This window comes from Prinia subflava, chromosome 16 (genome assembly GCF_021018805.1).
Source record: "Prinia subflava isolate CZ2003 ecotype Zambia chromosome 16, Cam_Psub_1.2, whole genome shotgun sequence".
NCBI classification, from domain to species: domain Eukaryota; kingdom Metazoa; phylum Chordata; class Aves; order Passeriformes; family Cisticolidae; genus Prinia; species Prinia subflava.
The window spans coordinates 13,687,727-13,711,396 of record NC_086262.1 but is presented as its reverse complement, the minus strand read 5'-3'; the positions used below and the strand labels follow the sequence as shown (position 1 = coordinate 13,711,396).

Genomic DNA, 23,670 nt, shown 5'->3' with positions numbered 1-23,670 from the left:
AACAAGGTTAGTTCAAGAAAACTGGCAGAAAAGACTGCTGTGGACTTTAATTTTTTTTTTTTTTTTTTTTTTTGCACAGTTTAATCTGTTCCCATTATCAGCCAGGCTCAGTGTGATGGGAATTCCATGAATGTTGTGATAACTATTTTAATTTTCTGCTCCACGTTGTCTTAGCTGGTAGAATGATGGAATGAGCTTCCCTGCATTTGTCCTGCAGATCTCTCTGCAGGCTGGGGACAGTGACAGCGAGGGGCAGCCCCATGCAGCTGCAGCAGCAGCAGTGTGTGCATCAGGGCGTGGAGAGGAGGGAGAGCACCATGGTGGGGTGAGCTGGACACAAGAACACACAGGAATTTGTGGTGGGTGTCCCGTGAGCTCTAGCAGAGCCATTCACCTGAATCCTGCAGTGCTGACGAGCGTGTTAAAAAATACTTCAGGCAATTCTAGATTATTTTTATTCAGGCCTGATTTTAAGGTAATCCTGCACTGGAACAACTCCCACATCTCCAGGGGGACTGACCCATGCCCAGAAAAGAGCTTTTCACGGCTAATGCTGCCACACTCCAGTCCCTGGTCTCCACTGAGAAGCATCAGCTGCTCTTTCTAGATGAGGTTACTGCTTGACTGCCTTCTGCTAGCAGGGGCTCCAGCCTGGCTGTGCCTGTGCCTGGCCATCTCAGCAGCAGCTTGGGGACACAGCTATGAGCCCTGGCTCCAGCCAAGTGTGCAGAGCTGTGCACCCCCCTGGGATAACCCGCGGGGAAAAGGAGGGATGAGAACAACCTCCCCCCTGGGAGACACAGCCAGGAAAAGGGGCAGAGGCTTAAACGTTCAGCACTGTTGGAAATGCTCTCTAAGGAGGCAGGGAAGGGTGTTCAGAGAAAGGTGACTCGCTTTGCAGTGGGAGACTGATATTCTCATCTCTGCTTTGTGGGGAACGGATCTGGTCAAGCCACACAAAGGGCACCCACCTAAACTTGCCTTAGACACTGCTGTGGTGAGGGAAAACTGTGTTAGAGTGCATTGATATCATGCAGCTATCCCACCCTGGCACTGCCCTTTCTGAGATTCCTGAAGTGCCCTTTAAATTATGGGGAAAAACCCTTTGGGAGCAGATATTACCACCCCCAATTTTATGAAGATTGGGAGAATTTACAGCCACCATAATGGGTATTTAGACCTAAAAATCTGGTGTCTATGTAATAAAGTACCATATTTGCAGAGATTCTGAATGCTTCCTACCTCCATAAACCCAGCACACTGTGTAACCCCAGAGCACAACCATACTTCTGGGGAACAGAGATATTTCAGAAAGGCAGAAGATGCCTGTTTGCATCTTGGTGGAGAGGATTTGGAGGAAGAGCAGACTGTATGATTATAGGTGCATGGTTTTTGCAGTTTTGTTCACATATAATGAAAGTCACAGTTGGGACTCAGCAATTTTATTGTTTGTAAAAGTCCATGTTGTGTGCATAGAAAGACTGCAAAATAAAACTGAGCATAAACCATCACAATAATACTTTGTGTAAACCACTCTAGCTAATAAATATTACACTTATCTGAATATATATATTACACTTATCTGAATATAACCTCAGAAATGTCACCTAGCACAGCAATATTGCTGTTCCTTAATCCTCATGCTCAGCAGACTCCTGGTTCCTTCAAGGATGGTGGGGACAATGAGCCAGAAGCTGAATTCTGTGAGCCTGTGGACACCTCGTCACAGTGTGGGGAGATGCATAAGGCAGGAACTGATGCCTTGCCCATATCTATATGGCTGAAAAGATATTCTGGCTCCTAAAAGCCACCCTAGAGTGAGGAGCCTGAAAATACCAAAAAATTGAGCCTCCTTCTATGAAGGAATAGTTTGACACAGGATATGTGAGATCATGGGATTACATTATTTCCTTGTTCCATTTTTGTTGGCAAACATATTTGAACTTGACTTGTGTAATGACAGGAGGTTGCTGCTGAAAGTTTGCACTTCAGAGTTTTTGTAAGCTGCTGTCATGTAAGGGCTTGTGTTCTCACCTGCCTAAACAGAGAAGCATCAAAAATACACATTGCATATCTGCACGTATCATCTGTGAGCCCTCTTGACTTCCCTAGTGATTGTTAATGCTTAGCAAAAGGTCCTGATCTTATTTACAAATTCTGCAGGGCACCAACACCCACACATTTGGGTTTGAAGTCCCTTATGTCAAAACAGTGTCTCTGTCTTGCAGTGAAACTACAGATTTTAATTGAAATACCAGGAGACGGATTTTGTTTGTACCTTCTGCTATCATCATGTAATGAGGAACTCCTTGAAGAGGAAGAACCCAGGCAGGTCTTTCACACTGGACTTTTTCTTTGGTCAGTGCCTTTGGTCACAGGAGAGATGGAGAAGTCTTTATTTGTGGTGGTTCTGTTACTTTTTAAAGTAGGAGAAAATTCTTCTCACGATCACTGGTGATCTGAGCACATACTCTGCGTGTTTTCTCCTCCTGGCTCCCTCCTGAGCCCTCTGGCTCCTTCCTCCCCAACACACCAGTTCAGGAGTAGATTCCTGTACCTTTCACAAGTAACCAGATCCTGGGACTCTGTCTTGTCCTGGACTGGGAACACTCTGCTCTGCTCAGTCCTCCATACTTTGTTCAAAGAAATTGGGTAGAGGTCATATATTAATCTTCTGATGTAGAAAGACCGAATAAAAAATCACTATAAACATTCAGCTTTGACTTCCCCCCTCCAAGAATGTTTTCATTTGCATCAGAGTCCCATTTTCCCACTCACTGTGCAATGCAATTTGAGAGAATTTCAAGACTCTTCAGCACATACATTTCTTTTTCTCTTCCTCCCTCACAAACTCGCATGCACACACAGAAACCACTTCAGCTTACCAGGTATCCAAATCCTGTTCCTGTTATGCCACCGTTGCAGGAAAAATCATGCAAAGGGAAAAACAAAACCACCTTGAAATACCAGCATCAGAAATGCAGTCACTGATTCCAGCCTGCTTCTGTGTCTCCCAGGCTTATTCCTGTTCAGAGCTTTCAGGTCCAGCCCACTCTGAATTAGAGAGCCAGGGAAATGTCTAAACATTCCTCATTAGTTAAAGAAAGCTTTTTTTTAATCTCCCTCCAGGGAAGACCTCCATTTGGGAGTTCACAGAAATAGAACAGCAATGTCAGATCTCTTAATTTTGAAGCTGTCTCTTCAGGAGAAACACCCTTGCTGGACTGTGTGGTTCAGGACTCCATGCTCAGTAGTCTCTTCTGGTTTTAAGATGCAAACCACACTCTTGGCCAAACCAGAGCCTGTGTTTGTCTAGGCTCTAGAAGACTTGGGGATGTCTTGTCAGTCTGGAAGTACCAGCCTCTGCCCTCTCCCTCTCCGCAGGCATATGGCAAGTGTTTATGGTGAGAGGATTCCTGTTAATGCTTTGTTGGGGAAAATCCAGCCTTCTCTCTTCTCAGGACTCTCTCGGCTGTGCTGACCACACAGTGCCATGATTACACATCAAACTCAGAGATTTCACTCAGCTGAAACAGCAGAAGAGAAAAGGATGGCCGCTCGTCTTTCCCCTGAGCAAGGGAGAGAAGAGAGAGGAAGAACATTAATGTCAGCTGGAGAGGAATGGCAAGGTTAGCAGGGAAAAACTCGGGAAGAAACTGAATATTAACGAAAACACAATCTATCCTTATAGAGAAAATGCCAGTGGAAGAACCAGCTTCTTTCTGTGGAATGTTTGTTTTCTGTTACCAGTGAATTTGGCCTGGTGGACACTAAGTACCTTGTAGTGGCTTGGCTGTCATTTTTACCAGTTAGAACTCAGCCCCACAGATCCACAGCTTTCTTAGCAAGGAAACTGGAATTAACCTGAGTCAGGTGCACTACATGGGCTTCTCAGTGAAGTCAAATAAAAGGCAGACACCCCAGAGTCTGCTTGCTAATGCAGATGAAAGCTACAGTGCTTCACCTCCAGGATTTTATCTTGTGTTAGCGTGTGGAGTTTTCAACTCTCTCTCCTGCTTAAAGCCAAGGGGAAGGGAGTGATTTTCTTTGGGAAATAGGGCTCTCCAGTACAATACTCACCATCCTCCAGCAGTGGCTCATCACCTCATAAATGGCCTTGGAGGCCAGCTTGGGTTTGTAGAGCCGAAATCCTGCGTTGATTTCTTCCACCACTTCTGCATTGGTGCGATTCTCGTAGGGGATTTTACCTTCACTGAAGACCTCCCACATCAGCACTCCTAATGCAACCAAACGGGAAAAAATCACAAAGAGGCAAATAAAATCCTCAGCAGGCCTAGGGCCACCTTCCACCTGCTCTTTTCTGCAGCTCAACATTGGTGCCAGCTACTTGGAAAAGCATTTTCCCTTGGATTCTCAGTAGACAGCTGAAAAACCAGTTCCCAACACAGCTGTACAGTTTGAGGATGCCAGCCAGGACCTGTGGTGCCCTCTGAAGCATCTCCCTGTTGAGTCTGTGAAGGGCTTGAGCACCCAGCTCCTGCTGTGCTGCTCACAGCCCACCCCAGGAATGCACAGCTTCATCCACAACAGAAGCCAGCAAAGGGTGAGGGAAGGCACAGAATTCACAGGCACAGACTGGCAAAGGTTATAATCCTGCATTATTTACTGCTGGCCCCAGGGCTGAGTGGCACCCCATTGACTGGGAGCTGTGCACAGCACACTGCCCCATTCACTGTGTGGGCTGGAGAGGGGCCAGGCCCAGGAGTGTGCCAGCTCCACAGCCCAGGGGACAGCCTTTGTTATGGCTTTGGGCAAAAACACACAGCCGTGCTCTTATCTGTGAGGGTCCAGAAGGGAGCCCAAAGAATGGACATAAACCGTAAAACAATGCGTTGTGGAGCAGGAAATGAGGTGAGAAGTGTGGGCAGTGAAATAACATTTTCAGAGCAGCACAAAGCAAATGGGGTCAGCAGAGCAAATTTGGAAGGGCAGGGGGTTTGAGTGAGGCGTCAGTGCCCTGGGACTGCCATGCAGAGAGATGGAGTGCCTGAATACCTCCCTCTCCTCTCCTCTCCTCTCCTCTCCTCTCCTCTCCTCTCCTCTCCTCTCCTCTCCTCTCCTCTCCTCTCCTCTCCTCTCCTCTCCTCTCCTCTCCTCTCCTCTCCTCTCCTCTCCTCTCCTCTCCTCTCCTCTCCTCTCCTCTCCTCTCCTCTCCTCTCCTCTCCTCTCCTCTCCTCTCCTCTCCTCTCCTCTCCTCTCCTCTCCTCTCCTCTCCTCTCCTCTCCTCTCCTCTCCTCTCCTCTCCTCTCCTCTCCTCTCCTCTCCTCTCCTCTCCTCTCCTCTCCTCTCCTCTCCTCTCCTCTCCTCTCCTCTCCTCTCCTCTCCTCTCCTCTCCTCCTTTTTCTTGGACATTCCTGCTCTGTCAGCACGAAACAGAGTTCATTATTTGGTATTTTATACAGTTGCACATGTATAATACATTAAATTGGCAATATTTGGGGTGTTCTGAAGTACCTAGGTAGTTTGCTTTCCTTTCTTTCACTTAAATGATTTGGGCTTTGTTATTCTAAGCCATTATTCAGGCAAAACACCCTTGGAGTCCAGAGGATGCAGTGTTGAGGAGAGTTTACCTGAGCCCCCTGCTTTTCTCAGCTGGGGCTGTTGAATTTGCTCCATTCTGACCAAAGAGTTTCTTACCAAATGACCAAACGTCAGATTTGGTGCTGTAGTTGCTGTAGGAGAAAACCTCTGGGGCAGACCACTTGACTGGGAACTTGGTGCCTGTGGAGCTGGTGTACTGATCATCCAGGACAACCCTGGAGGAGGAAAAAAGGAGGGAATACTGAGCTACCCCCATCCCGTGACAGCCCCGAGGGACCGTGCGCAGCCTCGGTGCCTTTACCTCGACATCCCAAAGTCAGACACTTTGACCACGTGGGATTCCCCCACCAGGCAGTTCCTGGCAGCCTGCAAGAAAGGTGCAAAGGCATCAGGTCAGAGCTAAAACACCGTCACAGCCACTCAGGGGCTGTTATCCTGCAAGAGCAGATAATGCCTAAAAAAGGAGCATCAAAGTGACATTGTGCCATACAGAGAGGACAAAACCCTGAGCCTCTCATGCTTTCTGTACATTTTGCAGCATGATCTTGTTGTCAGAAAAGCTGTTCAGCCATCACTCTGATGGCCCTTGTTGCCCAGAAAGGGTGGAGCAAGGCCCTAAAATAGCCACAGCTGCTCACAGTCATTGCACACCCAGTGAAACTGCAGCAGTGACTGATGGAGCTTGACTGAAACACCCTTAATTAAACCTATTTTATCATCAATGCATGTTTATACATGACTTATGCTAGAACAGGTCTTTTTGTCATCTTCACTGATTTTAGACATGAAGAGTACTGTGGCTCTTGGGGAGCAAAAGAATCCACTCAGGAAAAAAAAATGACAAATTTTATGGACTTGTTTCTTCTCTCCCAAAATCAGTTAAGGGGAATAGATTGATCGGTGTTCCAGTTCTTGTTTGGTTCTTTTTGTTTTGTTTTGTTTTGTTTTTGGTTTGTTGTTTTGGTGGTTTGTGGGGGTTTTTTTTGGGTTTTTTTTTGTTGTTGTTTTGCTTGTTTGTTTGTTTGTTTGTTTGTTTGTTTTTCCTAAAGTATTTGTGCTGCTTTTGCAGTGAGGGCAGATACAGGATCTCCTATAAACAGACAGGCAGGACGAGTGTGGAAGCTGAAATTAAGGGAGAAAGCAGAGGGAAAAGCCCCTCTGGAGCAAAGAAAAAGTCCACATGGGACCAACATACCAGGTCTCTGTGGATGACAGAGTTTTGTTCCAGGTAAGCCATCCCTTCACACACATCCAGGCACATCCCCAGCAGCGTTTCCCTGGAGAAGCTGCCCCGCTGGCTCCGGAGGTAGTCGGACAGGCACCCGTTCTCCATGAACTCGAACACCAGGCAGATGGGAGCGTCCTCAAAGCACACCCCATAGAGCTGGACGAGCTTGGGGTGGGACAGCTTCCTGTGGGACAGCGAGGGAGGGTGGGAAAGAGGCTCAGTGCCTGCTATCCTCACAGCAAGGGGATTGTATACAGCAGTTTGTGCCACAGTGCTGCACCCAGCTCACTGCAAAGGCCAGCTTTGCAGATGTGTGGATCAAGGACTGAATATCATCCCATTTTAATGGTAGTGGTCACTAAAAGATTTTTCTGTGTATAAAACTATCCAGTCAAACAAAAATAAAATCGATTTCCGTCTGTCTTGTGGGGAGGGAAATGCAAAAAAAGTCAATAAAACAAAAAACAAATATATTCAGTTGTGCAAAGCAAAATATTTTAAGGTAAGGATTTTCAGTGAAAATGCCATTAAGTTTTAAGTGATTTTTTTCTGAGAAAAAACACTTTGCTCTCCAAAATGCGCCATCAATTATCCTTGCTTTCCTGAATAGCAGAGATCTGGAGGACCATTCTGGATATTGATAGACTAGGAAGCACAGCAATTCACCTACACTTTGAATTGCCTTCCTTTGTAGCCACCAGAGCTCACCAGTCTATTTACTATTAAGATACATAGCAGATAATCCAAGTCTGAATTCCCCATTCACATTCCTGACTTTTGTTCAGTGTTGTGAACCCCACAGGGTGTGATTGCCATGCTGAATGTACCACTTACATCAGGACTTTGGCCTCCTCGATGAAATCCTCCTCAGACATTGCTCCTTCACGGATGGTCTTTATGGCCACTTTGGTCTTGTCCAGCAGGTAGCCGAGGTAGACCACCCCAAACTGACCACTGCCAATCTCCTGCACTCGGGTGAGCTCAGAGGCATTAATGACCAATTTTCCTGTTGGTTGCAAGGGAGAAAGAGTAAGGACTGAGCAGCAGAGTGCCAAACAAAAAGCTTTTGTGGGTTAAACACCGAGGCAGGACTCCAAGTGAGACTTTCTGGCTCTCCCTCAAATTGCCTGTCTGACCTCTGATAGCTCATTTGACTAGTCCATGCTGCAGGTCATGTTCAAGGGTAGGAACAACAGCATTCCCTTTCTCCCCCCTTTGTCTTGCCTCTCCAGTTCTTCAGGGAGGATTGTTTTTACCATGCTTATGTGCAGTGCCCAGCACAACATGGGGCTTGAGTTTCTTTGAAGTCTCCAAGAATTACAATGAAGATGATACCGGCAAAATTCTATTGACAACAATATTCAAATGAAGGCACCTTTCAGGAGGGACTCAGCTTTCATCGAATTATTCTATGCTCCCATTTCCATCCCCTTTGTTCAGCATTCATTTTGGTATTTGATGTTGACTTCCCTGAGACCCCGGGGCTCTCATCACCTCCCTCAAGGCACTGCACCATCAGTTCAGCCATTTATGACAAAATGACAATCTGGTGAACAGCGCAGCAGAAAGGCCTGAAGAAAGCCATTTATTGTGGCTGCAATCACATGAATGTTCCTCAGTGTCCATGGGGATGTGCAGGATCAGCCAGCTGCCCAGCCAGGATGGACTGATCCCTTGCAGTTGTGAGAGAACCTTACCGTAGCTGAGCCCGGCGGTGATGGGGGCCTGTTTCCTCCAGGAGGAGACGGCGTACCGCAGCCGCGTCACGAGACCTGGGGACAGGGGACAGGGTCCTGTCACTGCCATGGCCACGGGGAGCCTGGCTGTGGCACCCCAACTCAGCTTGGGTTCTGGGAGCTGATTTATTGCACTGAGTCCTCAGCTCCACTTGAGGGCAGCTGAACCTCTGTGCAGGCTCTGGGTTCCTGCCTGTGAGGAGGAAGCCAGTTCTGAGCACTTCCAGCTTATTTCCCGTTTTCACATCCAGAGCTCCGAGTCTCTGTAAACTCTGATGAATTTCCAAATGATACTTGGTATTTACAGGGTATTTTTGAAGCCCAGTGTTTCCCTTGGTACTCCTGGACTGTGGGGATGGAAGTCACCATGTCTGGTTATGGATGCTGGCCATGTCCTTAACTTTGTGTCAAATCAAGGCCCAGGGATAGATCACCTCAGGAAGGCCCTGCAGTATAATTCCAAGAGATAGCTTGGCCTGACAGTGGTGATAAACCCCCAGGGCTCTCTATAATGTGTCATTATGACATCTGTGTTGGCCATGGCCAGCCTTAGAAGGACAACAGAGTGAGGATGTAATGCTGGAAGCTGGCTCGAAATGAAATTTCAGAATAAACGGGAGAAAAGGTGATGCCATTTAACATTTCATTGTAAGGACAGAGGGCTTGGGAGCCCTCCTTAATTCAAAACAGTCACCTGGCAAACCAGCAACTCCTCTGTTCAGCATCAGCCCCTCTCACCTGCTGCATTGTGCTGGTGGTAGTTGATGAGGTCAGGGATGGAGTCAAACACGTGCTTTTCTGCCAGGTAGTATCGCTTGGGAAAGTCAGTTGTCTCATTGATGTGGTAATGCTTTATGACAGGATTGTTGTCCGTGCTGAAAAAGAGGAGGTTTTTTTGGGAGAAAATAGCTTGCAGCAAAAAGAAAAGGATTTGGGGTATAAACTGAAACAAGTAAGCAAAGGGGAGAACTCTACCCCAGAAAGAATGGGGGAGGAGCAAGGAGTGAGCTGCAGTTGCTAATGAACTCTGTGTATGTTCTCTGTCACTCACAGATGGTCTCATCTTGAGGGAAAGGCTGAGGTTTCCTGATAAGAGAAGGTTGTGTACCAAGTTTCTCTGCCTCTTCTTTGTGAAACAACTTTCTGCCCCATCACTGAAATCCTTTCACTTGTCTTGCTCTACCCACCTCTGAGGAGTCCAGCGCACAGCCCATGTTCATCCCACTGACACTTCAGTTCAGGGGACAATGCCATCAGGATGACAACCCCAGTGATGTCCAGGGGACTATTTATAGGCACATTCAGGGAGAAGTGGAGCCTTTAATACACTTTAGGACTGACAGCTGATTCCTCTGCCTTTTTTGGAAGTGTTTTCCCTCTATCTTTCTCATGTGCCTTCTGCTCTCTCGTCATAATGCCAAAACAATTATACAGAGATTACACACTGATAGAAGCCATTTCATTGATGTAATTGATGTGAAAAGCTGCTGAGCTCAGCTGTACCTTAATGCTTTGGTGAAAACAGAGACTGTGTACATGCCAGGCTGCCTGGAATCTCTCACCATGAAGGCCCCTTCTCTACCCTGGAACAGGAGCAAAGGAAAGAAAACTGGTTAGAGACACAATGGAAAAAAAAAAAAACAACCAACAACAAAAAGGAGTAGGCTAGGTGCAAAGCTGTGCTTATTTCAGCCCTGTCATGAAGATGTGCTAAACATATAGGGAAAAAAAAGAGCCATCTCCCCACTGACAGAGCTTTGTGTGTTCCATGCACAGCTCTGGTGGCTGCCCAGGGCCTGCAGGTCTCTTTTGGGTGTTAGGTGCTTTTAGCTCAGCTTCCTCTCAGAGCTCTGAGAGGAAATGAGACGTAGGCACTCGTGCTGAGTACATGTGGGTGTGCCTCTCTGTCCCTCCAAATCTCTCCTCTGGAAATTCTGAATCCATTGGCTGCCCTCAGCCCTATCTGACAGAACACATGTTCAATGAAATGTGTGGCCAAGTGGAAAGGGAAACCCCTCTGAGTGCTCCCTGTGGAGTGAGCAGCCACAGAACAAATCACAGTTTATCCAGCACCAGAGAATCCATGCGGGAGTGTAGGAATGATAATTTACCAATGTACCACAAATTGGAAAACCTTGGACATGATCCTGCCCTTTCACAGGTACACCAGTCATCCAGTGTCTAAACACAAGTGGGTCAGAAAGCAGTGTGGCACTCACAGAACAGTTTTCCTTTTTAACTTTTCACTGTAATTGTTTACCACTCATCTGAATGCTAAAATGCCCTAAAGGGCACAATCCCAGTGGCCCAGATGGATCAGATGGCAAAGGAGATTTAACATCATAGTTTGGCTGGAATGTGCTCTCCTGACCTATATATTGGTAATAAACCCCACATTTTTCTTCTGTTTGCAGAAAAAGAAGATTTTCATCTGGCATCCCAAGTGCCTGATTTTTTTCATTCTCTCCTCCTTTGCTTTACATGGAAGGTTTCCTCCATTTTATGTCTTCTACCCACCCACACCACTTCATGCAGAGCTAATCCACCCAGTGCACCTTGCCTGTGCCTCCTTCCCTAGAGGTTTGACCTGCTCCAGGTGAACACAGAGGCTGAGCTGCTCCTGCATCCCCAGGCACGAGGTGCTGACCGTGCAGCTCTGCCCAGGTGGGCTCAGCCTTCTGAGCTGTGCACTTCCCAGGGCTGGCCCTTCAGTGTCTGCACAACATCTGCTGCATCTGCACCACACAATACCTGCCACAGGAAAGCTTTAAAAAAAGGTCTCTCTGCTGCTGCAGAAACATTTAATCATGCACAGTGAGGGCTTCAGGACTGGAGGTGGGCAAATTGTGGAGGCAGCATCCTGCCCAAGTTACTCTAAGCTCTTTTCTTGGCCTTCCATTCTCAGTTGACACCAAGCCTGGCCAAAGATCACTCACAAACCTGGCCACATTTTTAGAGGGAGCTGTGAGGTTTGCAAGGCTTTGAACCAGAAGTCTCTACAGCCACATGGGGGTAGTTACCACAGAAAAGTTGTACTGGTAGGACCGAAAGAAAAAATAAGACCACTAAGCCATGTGTGGACTTGTCCTCTAGTACTTTCTACAAGATTTTTTAAAACCACACAAAAATGCTCCTATTTCCATAAAATACTAGAAGGAACACTTTGTGTTCAGTAATAGGGCTACCTGTTAATGTAAGAGCTGATTTAAAAATTAAGGTTGTGTTTGTGTGGAAAATTTTAACAAAAATCTTATTCTCTGTATTTTCACTGGAAAACTCTGGCTCAACTGAAATAATTAAAGATGTGTGCTTACACGCACATACACACAATTAAAGAAAACCCACAGCCATACTTTTGGCTTTCACCCAAAATACTTCAGCACAAGATTGGTTAGATTTTCAGAGAATGACTGGCATCCACAGGCCTCCTGCAGAGACAGAAAAGATGAGCTAAAATCCCAGTTTTCAGGTGGCACAGTGGTCTGAAGCAGTGTTTTCCTCCAGTCCCAGTTACTGGTGTGTTTGGATGGCACAGCTCCATCCATGAACATGGAGATAAGGGGGTGTGCTGCTGCTCCTTTATCTCACATCACACACTGAGGACATAAATAGAGCAGGAACCCAGGGTTCATCTCTCTTACACAAAGCAGCCCTTGCAGGCTTCATTTGTCATTCATTAATTATTATTTCCCATCAGCCCAGTACAGAACACTGGCTTACCTCATCCCTGAGCAGTGTTTCTGCTTTGCTTCTGCTGATGTTCTTATTGTACCACCTGAAAACATCAAAAGACTCCAAGTCAGCGTTTCTAGGCCAGGAGAGTTTCTTCTGAAAAGCTCCTGAATGGAGCATCCCCAGGGTGGGATGCCAGGTGGGGTTGGGGCATGTGGGGCTTGTAGCTTCAAATCCAGGGCACTCAGAGGCACGAGAAAAACACAAGCACAGCTTACTCATAAACTTGCAGATTCTCGGGTGATTTTTCCACCAGGTAGCTGCTTGGCACGTAGCCTTCGTGCCTGTTGAGAGGCAAGACAAGTGTGAGTGCTGACAGACAGGATTTTCTCTGCATCTGTAGGAGTCAGCCTTGAAAGCTTTGCCTGCTCATTGCATGATAAAAGTGCTGGTGGGTGTGTATTGAGTAGGGTTACTGCAGAAGAAAACAACTGATTGTGCCTCTAAACTTGGAGAGTTTCACTATTTTCCCCCCTGTGTATCACTGCAAATATCAGTCTGAATGGTTTATTGCTGTAAAATTCACTTTCAGATCCTTTTCTTCAGCTGCCTGAAGCAACAGCAAATGGAAGAAGGTTACCCTAAATAACCTCCCATCACTTTCTGCCTATAAATAAGAGGATGCTTCACAAAAGCTGAACAAGAGGGATTAAACATGTATGTTCATGGAAGAACAAACTAGAATTAGAAAGGACTGGCTGTTGAAAAGGGACTTACCCATTCTTATCTTGGATCAGCCACCAATGTTCCTCAGAGCTGTCAATCACATAATATTCCTCATTATATTGTAATGTCAGCTCCTGCGGGTTCCGGGCTTCATAGTCATATATGGCTATGACCACGGCTTCCTTGGGGTCTAGCAACAATTTCTGCACAAATTAGGCAAAAGGCTCATCACATTCATATTCACATTAATATTCATATTCATAAAAAGCATGGCATGCTCTCTAAAGTGGTGTTTTCCTGGCAGCACTGGCGTCCCCTGGGTTCAAAGTCCTCAAAGTACCCCAGAGCATCTAGTGGGGTGTGGTGGCAGCATGAGAATCTTTAGCCCTTTCAAACCATGAATTTCATATAAAATTATTTGAATTGCACAGAAAATGCCCAGGGAATGTTATCACAGGTGAAATTCTAGGTCACTGCACTGTGGTGAACATTAATAATTACATATTCCCCACTGGTAGTTAATCACTCAGGGCACTAAGGACAGCATCACTGCACTCACCCAGTTATCTTCAGGAGTGGGAGGAAGAGGCTTCTTTGAGGCTGCAAAGAAATCAAGAAAGATAATTTGAAGTAGGTGAGGACAAAACCAATTGAGAAACCAATGGAATTAATTGATAGAGGTGATACAAACCCACTGAACAGTGAGCTTTGGACTTTGAGAGCGAGACCTGCCAACAACACCGTGAGTTTCAGCAGGGTTTGGAAACAGGGGTACAGATTACTCAAGGAATCAAGGTAAAAAATACAAGGTAAATGTTTCTTTGGTGAAGAATGATTGACTGCTTGTGTTCATTTTCAGGAGACAAAGATTATAATTGGCCATTGAAACCACAGAGGAAATATGGTTTGGTTAAAATAGGACACGCATTGCTGAATGCATTTGTCTCCAGAAAGTTGTTATGTCTTATTGACTGACAACAGCTGATCAAGTGCTTAGTTCTCCATCTCATTCCAAACCAAGCATCACAGAGGAAAATGTGAATTAATAAAAGAGAATGCCACATATAGTGAAAGATAAGCCAGAACATCCCAAGAAGCCAGGAACACGTCTCTTTATGGAAATCTAACATAATATTTTTTGATGTTCTGTACAAAAACTATTCCTTTTGCTAGGAATAAATATTTTGCATGTCAGGATGGTCTTAACAAGTCCCTTACCGTTTTTGGTGGGGTCATATATCACACAGCCAGCTGCCATCTTCTCTGTCTGAGCACAGCATCTCCACTTGCCATCTAACCAAAAGTCTGGGTGACACTTTGAAGCCAAACTGTTGTTGTATCTGATTTCTGAAAAACATTAGAGGAAGAAAAAGAAGGGGGAAAATTAATTTATTTGCATCCACATTCATTCTGGAAGTCATCTAGAACTAAATGGAAATAATCTGCTCTTTAAAGAAGCTTCTGCAGGCTTGTTTCAAGAGACTGTTCAAATTGTCCAAAGGAGGGGACAGTCTCCAAATGCTGAATGAGAAGAGGTGATAAAGTAGAAGCTTGGAGTAGGGGAATGACTGATTACAAGAGTCAGTGCATGAACTTCACAATATTTCCATCAGGCACAATGCTTTCAGAGGGAACAATACAGCAGCAGTGCTGTAAAACAGAAAAAAAGCTGTGAGAAAAGCAGTTTTTTGTACAGTTTTTATGTAACAATTTGACACCTTCTTCGTGTCAAGCACTCTGCCTGTCTCTGCCCACAGTGTTGGTTCCTGCAGCAGCGTGTGAGTGAACCACAGCACAATTCAGGAGGTGAACAGGAAATGAAAGCTACCTGCAAAAATGTTCCTTAATAATCATGATTCTCTAAGAAGGTTGTCATGTAACCAAAAATTCTGTTAATAAGAGCAGAAAAAATCTCTGTGTAGAAAAGGTTATTTAAAAAAATTAACCATGGGAAAATCCTTGTCCCTTCCTGAAGAGGAAACCCCAAATTACAATAATTTATTAAGCGTTTATTCTAGAAAGACACAAATCACAGAATCCCAGAACGGGTCAGGCTGGAAGGGACCATAGTGGGTCACCTGGTCCAGCCTCCTGCTCAAGCAGGGTCATCCCAGATGGCACAGATGGTTCTGGAACATCCCCAGACAGGGAGACCTCACAGACTCTGGGCAATCAGTGCCCAGTCACTGCACAGGGAAGTTCTTCCTCACGTTCAGGTGGAACTTCCTGGGCATCATTTCTGCCTCGTCTCATTGCTTGGCACCACCAAACAGAGCTGCTCCATCCTCTGACACCTCCCTGCAGACACATTAAGGTCCCCAAATAAACCACCCCACATCCAAATTTCCCATGTCTGCTGAAAACACACCCACCAGATTTACAATTCAATTTTATAACCACTGCCTGGGGTATAAACCCTTTTACTGCTGAGATTACAGACATTGACTCCTCCTGCACATTTTCTCTGCGTTATTTGTGACAAAGCTGGTCAGACATGAGCACATTCCAAAACTGAGGGATTGAAAGGGTTTTTTACCTTCCTTCAGTGTGAGGACCCATCTCTGCCGGCTCTCGCGGTTGGGGGCAAACACGTAGAGGATGTAGGTGTCGTGGACAATCTGGAGAGGGTGTAGAGAAAGGAGCCAGCCATGAGAAGCAATCCCAGATAACACTGGTCACAAGGGAGTCACCACAGGAGAGAGGCAGCAGCCCTCTTACCAACCAGCTACGTGCCAAATGATGATGTGGGGAAGTGGAATAGCAGGGACTGCTCAGAAGCACCTCTGAACCTCACTGACTTTGGATTATTTGAATTGGAGTAGAGGTTCTGATCAAGAACCTGGTGTTGGATTTGTTAACAGCTGCACTGTGAGGGAAATGCCACTGGAATACAAAATGTGATATCTCTCTCAGCATGTTCAACAGACTCACCTGGAAAGGGTATTTGTACTGACAGGGAATGATGATGTCACTTTTCACAATTTCCACACATTTAATCCTGGAAAGTTCCACAGAACCCTTCAGAGTCCTTTTTTTCTAAAAGACAGAGAAAAACACTTGGTTGATGCTAATGATTGTGGATTAAGTGAATAATTAGACCAGATTGTTTGGTCCGTGGGAGATTTAGTTTTAATGGAGCAGAAGCAAATTAACTGATTATGTAAGACATTAAAAATGTAAAGAATAAGTCCTATATTTGGCATCTCTGTATGTATTCCCATACATATATGCACATACATATATTTCAACTCAGCATGTGGATTTTAGAGAGCCAGTCAAAACCTCTATTTGAAATTGACCTTTTACTTTTTTTCTTCCAGCAAAATAAAATCTCTTTTTAACCAAAAAAGAACTATTTTCATGAAATTTTCAGTTTACTAACACCCCTGTTTCATACTGAAAATATATAAACCAATAAATATTTTATTAAAAAGAGTTTGGGTACTGAGAATTTCAAAACTATTCATTTCATCCAAAATGTACATTTTTACTGAATCGGTTTTCCAGAAAACTACATTTCTCTATTTTTGTTTCATCTGGCTTTCCAGCTAAGAAGAAAACAACAGGGAATTTTGAAATAAATATTACCCTCAAAAACTTGCCAACAAAGCTGTTTCTCTGGCATCCTCTGCTGTGCTTTCATTCACCAGGAGTTTGGGTATACCAGGTACTCAAATAACAGGATGGGCAGTGGGGAAAGAGTAAAAAGAACAGACACTGATGTATCCCAGCTTGCCTGGTGTCCCCTGTTCCCCGTGGAATCCTCACCCATGGCTCCATGGCCAGTGGCACTCAGCTTTTGCAAGGAAGGGGAAAGGGCAGCTGGTGGAAGTGGAGCTGAGGCTCAGCCTCTGGTGCTGCTGCAGGATCCATTACATGAGTTTGCTCTTCAGAACGAGCTGGTTTCCTGTTTTGATTTATTTTCAGTAGGGATTAAACACTAGCTGTCCCCCCACTCAGCTTTGGGACAGCATGACGGAAATCACGAGATTTAAATCAGAGAGATTTAAGAACACCAAAACACTGCAAAGCTTCTGTTTTCCAAACACCGTCAGCAGGAGAGAGCCTGAACTCCAACCTGCCACAGGTTATCACTCAGAGACTCAACAAGACTTTGGCAACCTTCTGACCCCCCTTGGGCCCCAACACTTTGTGTCTTACACCCTCCAGCTCCCTCCTGCCCCTTTTTTTCCCCTCTGTCACCACTACCCTGCAGCCCTGCCCTGCTGTCCCTACCACTGTGCCAACCCCACTGCTGCTCCTCTGCCACCCTTCAGGGTTAAATTCAGATTTAACTGAGATGGGGGGAGGTTTGCCAAGGAGCACTGTCAAACAGCCTCAAAACAGAGAGGCCCCGAGGCTCCCCAAGCCTCATTCTTGCACGACTGGCTGGGTATTTTGCCTTTGTATAATTGGACTTGAGGCAAAAGAGGAATATTATTACACTGTGGTCTGACATTGCTCTTGCTGGCCTTTGCTGGGGTATTTGTGGTTTGTATTTGTATTTGCTTGCAGTTTAACCAGTGTCTCTGGATTTACTGCCAGGACTGTCTCCTGTAGACATCTGCCTGTGTAGCTCTCTGGGGTGTGGGATTCTTCTAAATCAATAAACCCAAGGCTTTAAAGCACCCCTAAATGTAAATAGCAATTAACTCTCAAGAGTGCTGGCAAGCCTTAGAAGGCCTCATTGCACCCCATTTTCATCAACTATTTCCTTTCATTCTTATCTACTCACTTCTTTCTTTCAGACTTGGTTTCCTCTGTCTCTTCTGCAAAACCTCCTCTATCATTTGTTCTACCCTTGGGACTTCTACCCTTTTGATGAGGCACAAAGCCATTTCTATCTTATAAAAACCTTCAATTTTGCTGGCTCTGAACCCTCCTTCATCTCATTCCTTTGAAGTCCCAGGCTTTACCCACATGCATTCCTCCCCGAAGGCTTTAGCAAGCGATGCTGTGCCAGGCACAGGCTCTGCTCTTTCCCTGCAGATTGGTTTTTGTTGATGCTTTTCTGGACTCTGACGAAAGCAGGGTCCAGCCTTCTCAAGGAGCTTTGTGCAGTTGTCCTGCAGTTCTCATGACCCACTGTGTTCCTTTTAATCACACAATTTAGTGATGGAAGCTCCTCACAATCTCATGTTGCAGCACAAATTCGGTGTGTGTCTCACAGCCAGAGCATTGCCCAGCAGATCCTCAGCAGATGGGACCCTGCTGATAGAAAGCAATTACAGTCTTCTAGCAGGACAAACAACTGGGATTACCACTCACAAACCAGGCATTACCCAGAAACTGGGCTGGAAACTAAACTTATCCCTGCTTTTGTGATGTTCGACCGCACTTTAATCCAACAAAATCAACAAGGCTGTTTGGAAGGAAGGGGAGAGGAAAAGCTTCTTAAAATGGCCTCTGAAAAACCTCAGAGACTTTTTCCTAAAAGAGTGAGACAAAACATGTTGACAGATCTCCATTCGTTGTTTCCAGTCTGCCCAGAGTACAATTGGGTAGCTGTTTCAGCTGGCTGGTCAGTAAAAGCACCAGTGGTCTTGCTGTGCTCCATGGGTGGAAAGAGCCAGGGCAGGCTGCTGTTCCATGAGGAGAAGCACACGTGCTGTGGGTCAGCCCATCCTGCTGTCTTTCTTTCAGTCCATGATTTGCAATATATCAGTTCTGGGAACAGCTCTGAAAGGAGCCAGGTGCATCAGAAGCCCAGCCCACATTGATATCTTTACCTTTGGTATTCCCCCTCCTCTTGCCACACAGCTCCAGCAGCTCTTCCACTGATTAATCCTTTGGTTTGTCTCTGCTGCAGAATCCAGAAGACTCTGGTGGTCCCTGATTGCTTTAGATGTTGGGAGAATTGACCATGGGACAATGGACACAGCCCTACCCTGCAACACAAGGGGTCATCTCCCTGTGCCTTCTTCAGGAATGAGCTGCCTGGTGTCTATCGTGTGCTAAAACCAACCACCAGCACTGCTGCTCACCCCAAAAAATGAATCCCTTTCCTCCAGCTCAGGGCTGGGGCTGGGGCAGGGATGTGGAGCTCATGGGGAGAGGGCAGGGAGCCATCAGTGGCTGTGCAGGTGACACAGGACTGCTTGTGATCAGATGGTGGGAAATTCCAGTCCTCAGCACGCTCGACCACAAAAACATTTCCATCAATGAAAGCATTTAATGACCTTCTCTGTATCCATCAGGGGTGGGTTTTTTTTGGTCAGAATCTAAGCCAAAGTTCATTCACCATTTTCACTTACTGATGCAGGCAGATGCCAAGCCTGACTTCTTTGTGGGTGATATGTGTATAATTAATAAATTAGTTGGAGATACGCATCAGAAAACAAGTGATACTGCAAATTCTGGCAAGCAAACAGTACTAGTTAATAAATACATGGCAGGTTATGAAGAATGACATATCTAGTCAGATGTATTTATTTGGAAGGTAGTCTTTAAAACCATAATTAAATTCCCTTTAGGTGAGGACTGCAGCTTCATGACTGCTAAGGTATTCAGAATACACAAAGCAATGAGAAATGGCAAGAATGGCCACTCCAACCAACACAAAGAACAGAACAGAGATCTTCAGAAGAAAAGTTTTAGTCTGTTTACATTAGAGTCTTGGGGGGGGAAACCAAGCTGGGTTCTGTGTAGAATAATCAAGGTAAAAGGGACTGGACTGAGGAGCAAAGCTCTGCTTTTTGTCCCATGGGTAGCTGGACTGCTGCAAGCAACCCCACGCGTAGATAATGCTACAGAGCAGCTGGAGCATTTTTGGGATGCTGATAAAAGTCTTTTCAGCCAAGTTTATTTATTTGTTCTCATGTAACAAGAGACTGCAAGCAGATTTCAAGGCCCACTAAAGTGCCATCTTTGCCATCTTTATATGTGAGTATCAAAGGCCTGAATGAAAGAGCCCAGGACAAGGCTGAGTCATTTTTTGTGACCTCCTGAGCATCTGACCAGTGTAAGAAGAATTGTGCTGATGTAAGTGAAAAAAGAGCTTGGCTTTTTCTGGGTGAGCCTTTCATTGCTGCCTTTATCGGCTGGACTAATAATAGCCCACAAGTGCATGAAGATATAAAATTTCAAAATATTTATGTGCCTGGAGGATTTACCCAGGACCATAAGCTGTTGGGTGAAGGGGATATAGATAATTCACCACTTCAAGTGCTTTTGCTGCATCTAAGTAAGGACATTTGAAATTCTGTCCCAGCCACCTCCCCAAAGGGATTCACTTCTCTGCTGCTTTTGCAGAGCAGCAAGTGCACCAGAACCCTGAGAGTATCACAGTGTCTGAATTATCCATTATTGTAGTGAGGCTCGAACTCATTGAAATAGTTAAAATTACTACCCCCACGTGCTTGTTTATTCACATGTAGAGTAGCTACAAAATCAGACTCTGAAACAAATAATTTTTGCCTTTGGAATTGGTTTGCATGTTATAATAAAGGCACTTCTGGTGACTTTTACCAGAGACGGGGGCTGAATACGTGTGCCTGTGATCAGGGCTTTGCTTTATGTTAAGACAGCCCTGCATTGTGCACTACATAATGAATTCCAGAAAACACAGCTTCTTATTGTTGTCAGTTATTGGGGGCTCATTCTCCTAATGAGACATCTAAATATCTTTCATTAACATTAAGGGCCACTGTGTGCTTGGCCCCTGAGGAGAACAGTGTTCTCTGTCAGCTGTGGCAGAAAGATGAATATTACAATGAAAATGCCATGAAGTTATTGCAAAAATCTGCCTTTATGATGTCAGTTTTCTTGACAGCTTTGGGTATCATTTGCAGAAATATCCCTGCAGCCTTTTGGCCTGCTTATTTCCTTGTTTTGGATTGATATAAAAAATTCTTTAATGTTGTTTTATACCTTTGATTTAAAAAAGCCGAGAAAGGGACTGAGTGTTAAACCCTGTTAAATACAGGCAGAATATATAAACCAGGGCTTAATGCATAAGTGTGTACTTTAGGTCATCCAAGTGAAATCAGTGGGACTTCTCAAACTTTTAAGCAGTTCAGTAGTTGTTTTACCTGACTTTATTCTCAGACTGTTGTTACTGACTGACCAGGGACTGGAGAGATGGGAAGTGTACAGTACAAATCTCTGAGTACAGGAATCCACCAGACAGATTCGTAAGGGGTTTTTAAAGAAAATCATTGAAAACCCTTGGTGAAAACACCCCCAGAGATGTCCCTTGAAAAATCCATGCTTTAAAAGCCCAGATACTTGCTGAGCCCATCCATATGTCAGTCCATATAGCACCTGAGGATGCTCCTCACCACTGCAGCCAGCTGTCAGCAATGTCCCTCCACACATCTACATATATAACATGTGCATTTTAAAATAAATAATATATGAGATAAAGTGGATAATACACCAAACCCTCATCTCACCTAAATGACCTTTTGGAAGACTGGGAGGGAAAATTTCCAGAAACACGTAGTGTGTGAAGTCTGTGCCCCACCAAAAGTCACCAAGTCAGATTTTCCAAACTATTTCAGTCCCTAAAGATGCTGACAAAACACCTACTGTGAATGTATCTAGTCAGAGTTATGATGAATTCATGTCAAGCCTGCCAAGACTCAGGAAGAACCAAAGAAAACTAATAGTGAAGATTTCTCTAAACACCTACAGCAAAATCGTTTAGATGCTTTTCAAAATTTAGCCCCAAATAGTTAAGTGGAACAGTTACAATGGAATTTAAAATCTTATAAAAATGACATTTGAAAAATAGTTTGGAGAACAGACAAAGATAGTCTCAAACCATAGACAGTCAGAGTATGCTGCAATGAATAGTGTCCTGTTTAAAATGGAGGTGAGAAAAACATGGACTATAAAGTAAAAGCAAGAAAAATATTTTGTTGGGAATATTTGAGAGAAATGACATGCAGGTGAAAATGACTGTTAACTTTTAAACTTTTTAGCCTTTAAAACTGATTTATAACCCTGAACAGGTTGTGATAAAATATGAGGGCACATCGTGCTTTTCTTTTATTGTTGGGTTCTGTTTCTACTTAATTTTCTGCAACTGAGCAAGATGGTCTGAAGTTGCCAGTGGTGGATCCAAGGCAGCACAGTTCTCCTCTGCCTACAGGAACACTGCCTAAACAGAATGGATTAACAGCACGTTTGGGGACTGTTACTGGAAAATAAGCACGATTATTTACAGCCCTAACGAGGCTCTGCAAACATCCAGCTAAATAGAAGGAAATAATTCTCACTTCACTAGGGCACTGAACACAATGGGGTGCACAGACTGACTTCTAATTTTCTTCATATTTAGCAAATCAGCAAAATGCAAACTTGGGGAAACAAAGCCTGGCCTGAGCTTGGATCTCATCGTCACAGCCCGTCTGAAGCTAGCTCCAAAGCTACGTTACATGTGGCAGCTGAATTTATTTTAAAATGCTAGACAGATCTCCTACCAGCCATCAGCCTGATGCCCTGAAGAAAAGAGTGAGAGTGAAGATCTGTGGATTACTTTTTCATAGATACAATCAGGGTACACTTGTGACCTTCACAATACGCTTCTCTAGATCACCCTGTCCTCATGTGAGGTGCCAGGCACAGGCTCACACAGCTCTTACACACAGCCCATGCCAAATTCCTACAATAAAACTAGATCCTTCCTATAAATTGGTAGAGTAGTCTTCTTCCTCCATTCACACCCGCTTATCAGAAGCTCTAAACAACCCATTTGACCAATTTTCAGTGCATAACGCTGTAGCAAGGACCAGAAAAGTTAACAAAGTTTAACAAAGATCATCCTTTCCTCCCTTAGCATCCTTCCCTCCCTCAGACAAATCTCATCCTTCCTCCCATTACTCTGAGAGAGCAAATGACCGACGTACCCCGTGGCGGTGTTCGTAGTAAGCCAGCACGTTCTTGGTCAGGACAAAGAAGCGCACTTTAAAGTTGGAGGGTGAGGTCCTTCTCTTCTGCTGGGATTTCTTGATCAGCAGTTCCTCCAGGAGCACACAGTTATTCATGGCTGAGCCAAGAATGTTTGTCTCCCAGGACATGGGAAGTCAGTGCTGTGCACCCCGTCAAAGAAAGAAATGAGAAAGAAGACAGTTAATTAAAAAAAAAAAAGTGTTCAAGAGGCAGTGTAGGTGCTTTTGAGCTTTATCCTCCCACCTACAGCAGCTTCCTTTGTGCCAGACCATAACCACATCCTCTCTGAAGTCATAAAGCGAGCAGCACATGTTGAAATATACGCTAAGGTAAATGTTGTGGAAAAAAAGAACACTTGAGGGACATGCAGTAGATGTGAATCAATGATTAAGGATAAATTAAAGGGGTGTGGCATGATTAAGCATCTGTGTCCTACTGGCTTATCTGGTGAATACAGTTAGAAATGCACGCAACCAACATGGATGTACAGGATGAGTGTCCCTACTGTCCTCCAAATGTAGGTCATGCATCCATATTTCTTTTGTGAAGGAATAATGTCTTTCCATTTAGAGTATTTAGAACAAAGATTTCACACAATGGATTTTGAGGGAGCCCCCCATGTAATGATTTAGTTGACAAGGTGGTGTTTGGAGTGGACTCAATGGTCTTGGAGGTTTTTTAAAGCTATAATGATTCTGAAATGAAAATTCCTACTGTGTAAGCAAAGACAGATGATATACTTGTGTAAGGAATGATAAATATTTGCAGTTGGTAGATATTAAACTGACAGTTACAGTAACCAACAATTAATTAATTATCAATGGTTACATTTGCTTAGGGATTACTGACTGC

General features: G+C 44.8%; 1 protein-coding gene across 1 annotated transcript; it reads right to left on the bottom strand.

Annotated features, from left to right (window-relative positions):
* Positions 1-1,474: 1,474 nt before the first annotated feature.
* ITK (IL2 inducible T cell kinase) lies at positions 1,475-23,670 on the bottom strand. Its single transcript, XM_063413322.1, has 17 exons — positions 22,776-23,670; positions 15,856-15,960; positions 15,461-15,542; positions 14,143-14,271; positions 13,484-13,524; positions 12,976-13,127; positions 12,477-12,542; positions 12,247-12,301; positions 10,030-10,109; positions 9,265-9,401; positions 8,488-8,562; positions 7,625-7,796; positions 6,758-6,974; positions 5,864-5,928; positions 5,659-5,777; positions 4,081-4,238; positions 1,475-3,569 (listed from the first exon to the last, which is right to left on the bottom strand). Exons 1-17 carry the CDS (start codon positions 22,944-22,946, stop codon positions 3,498-3,500), a joined length of 1,896 nt encoding a protein of 631 aa, XP_063269392.1. The 5' UTR covers positions 22,947-23,670; the 3' UTR covers positions 1,475-3,497.

What these genes read in the sequence shown, in the direction of transcription:
- ITK (XM_063413322.1), bottom strand. Translation starts at nt 22,946, where the DNA reads ATGTCCTGGGAGACAAACATTCTTGGCTCAGCCATGAATAACTGTGTG. An exon ending in AGTACAAATACCCTTTCCAG is followed by an intron (nt 15,543 to 15,855) that starts GTGAGTCTGTTG and finishes CACCCTCTCCAG; the next exon opens with ATTGTCCACGACACCTACAT. An exon ending in TGAGCCACTGCTGGAGGATG is followed by an intron (nt 3,570 to 4,080) that starts GTGAGTATTGTA and finishes TCCCTTGCTCAG; the next exon opens with GGGAAAGACGAGCGGCCATC.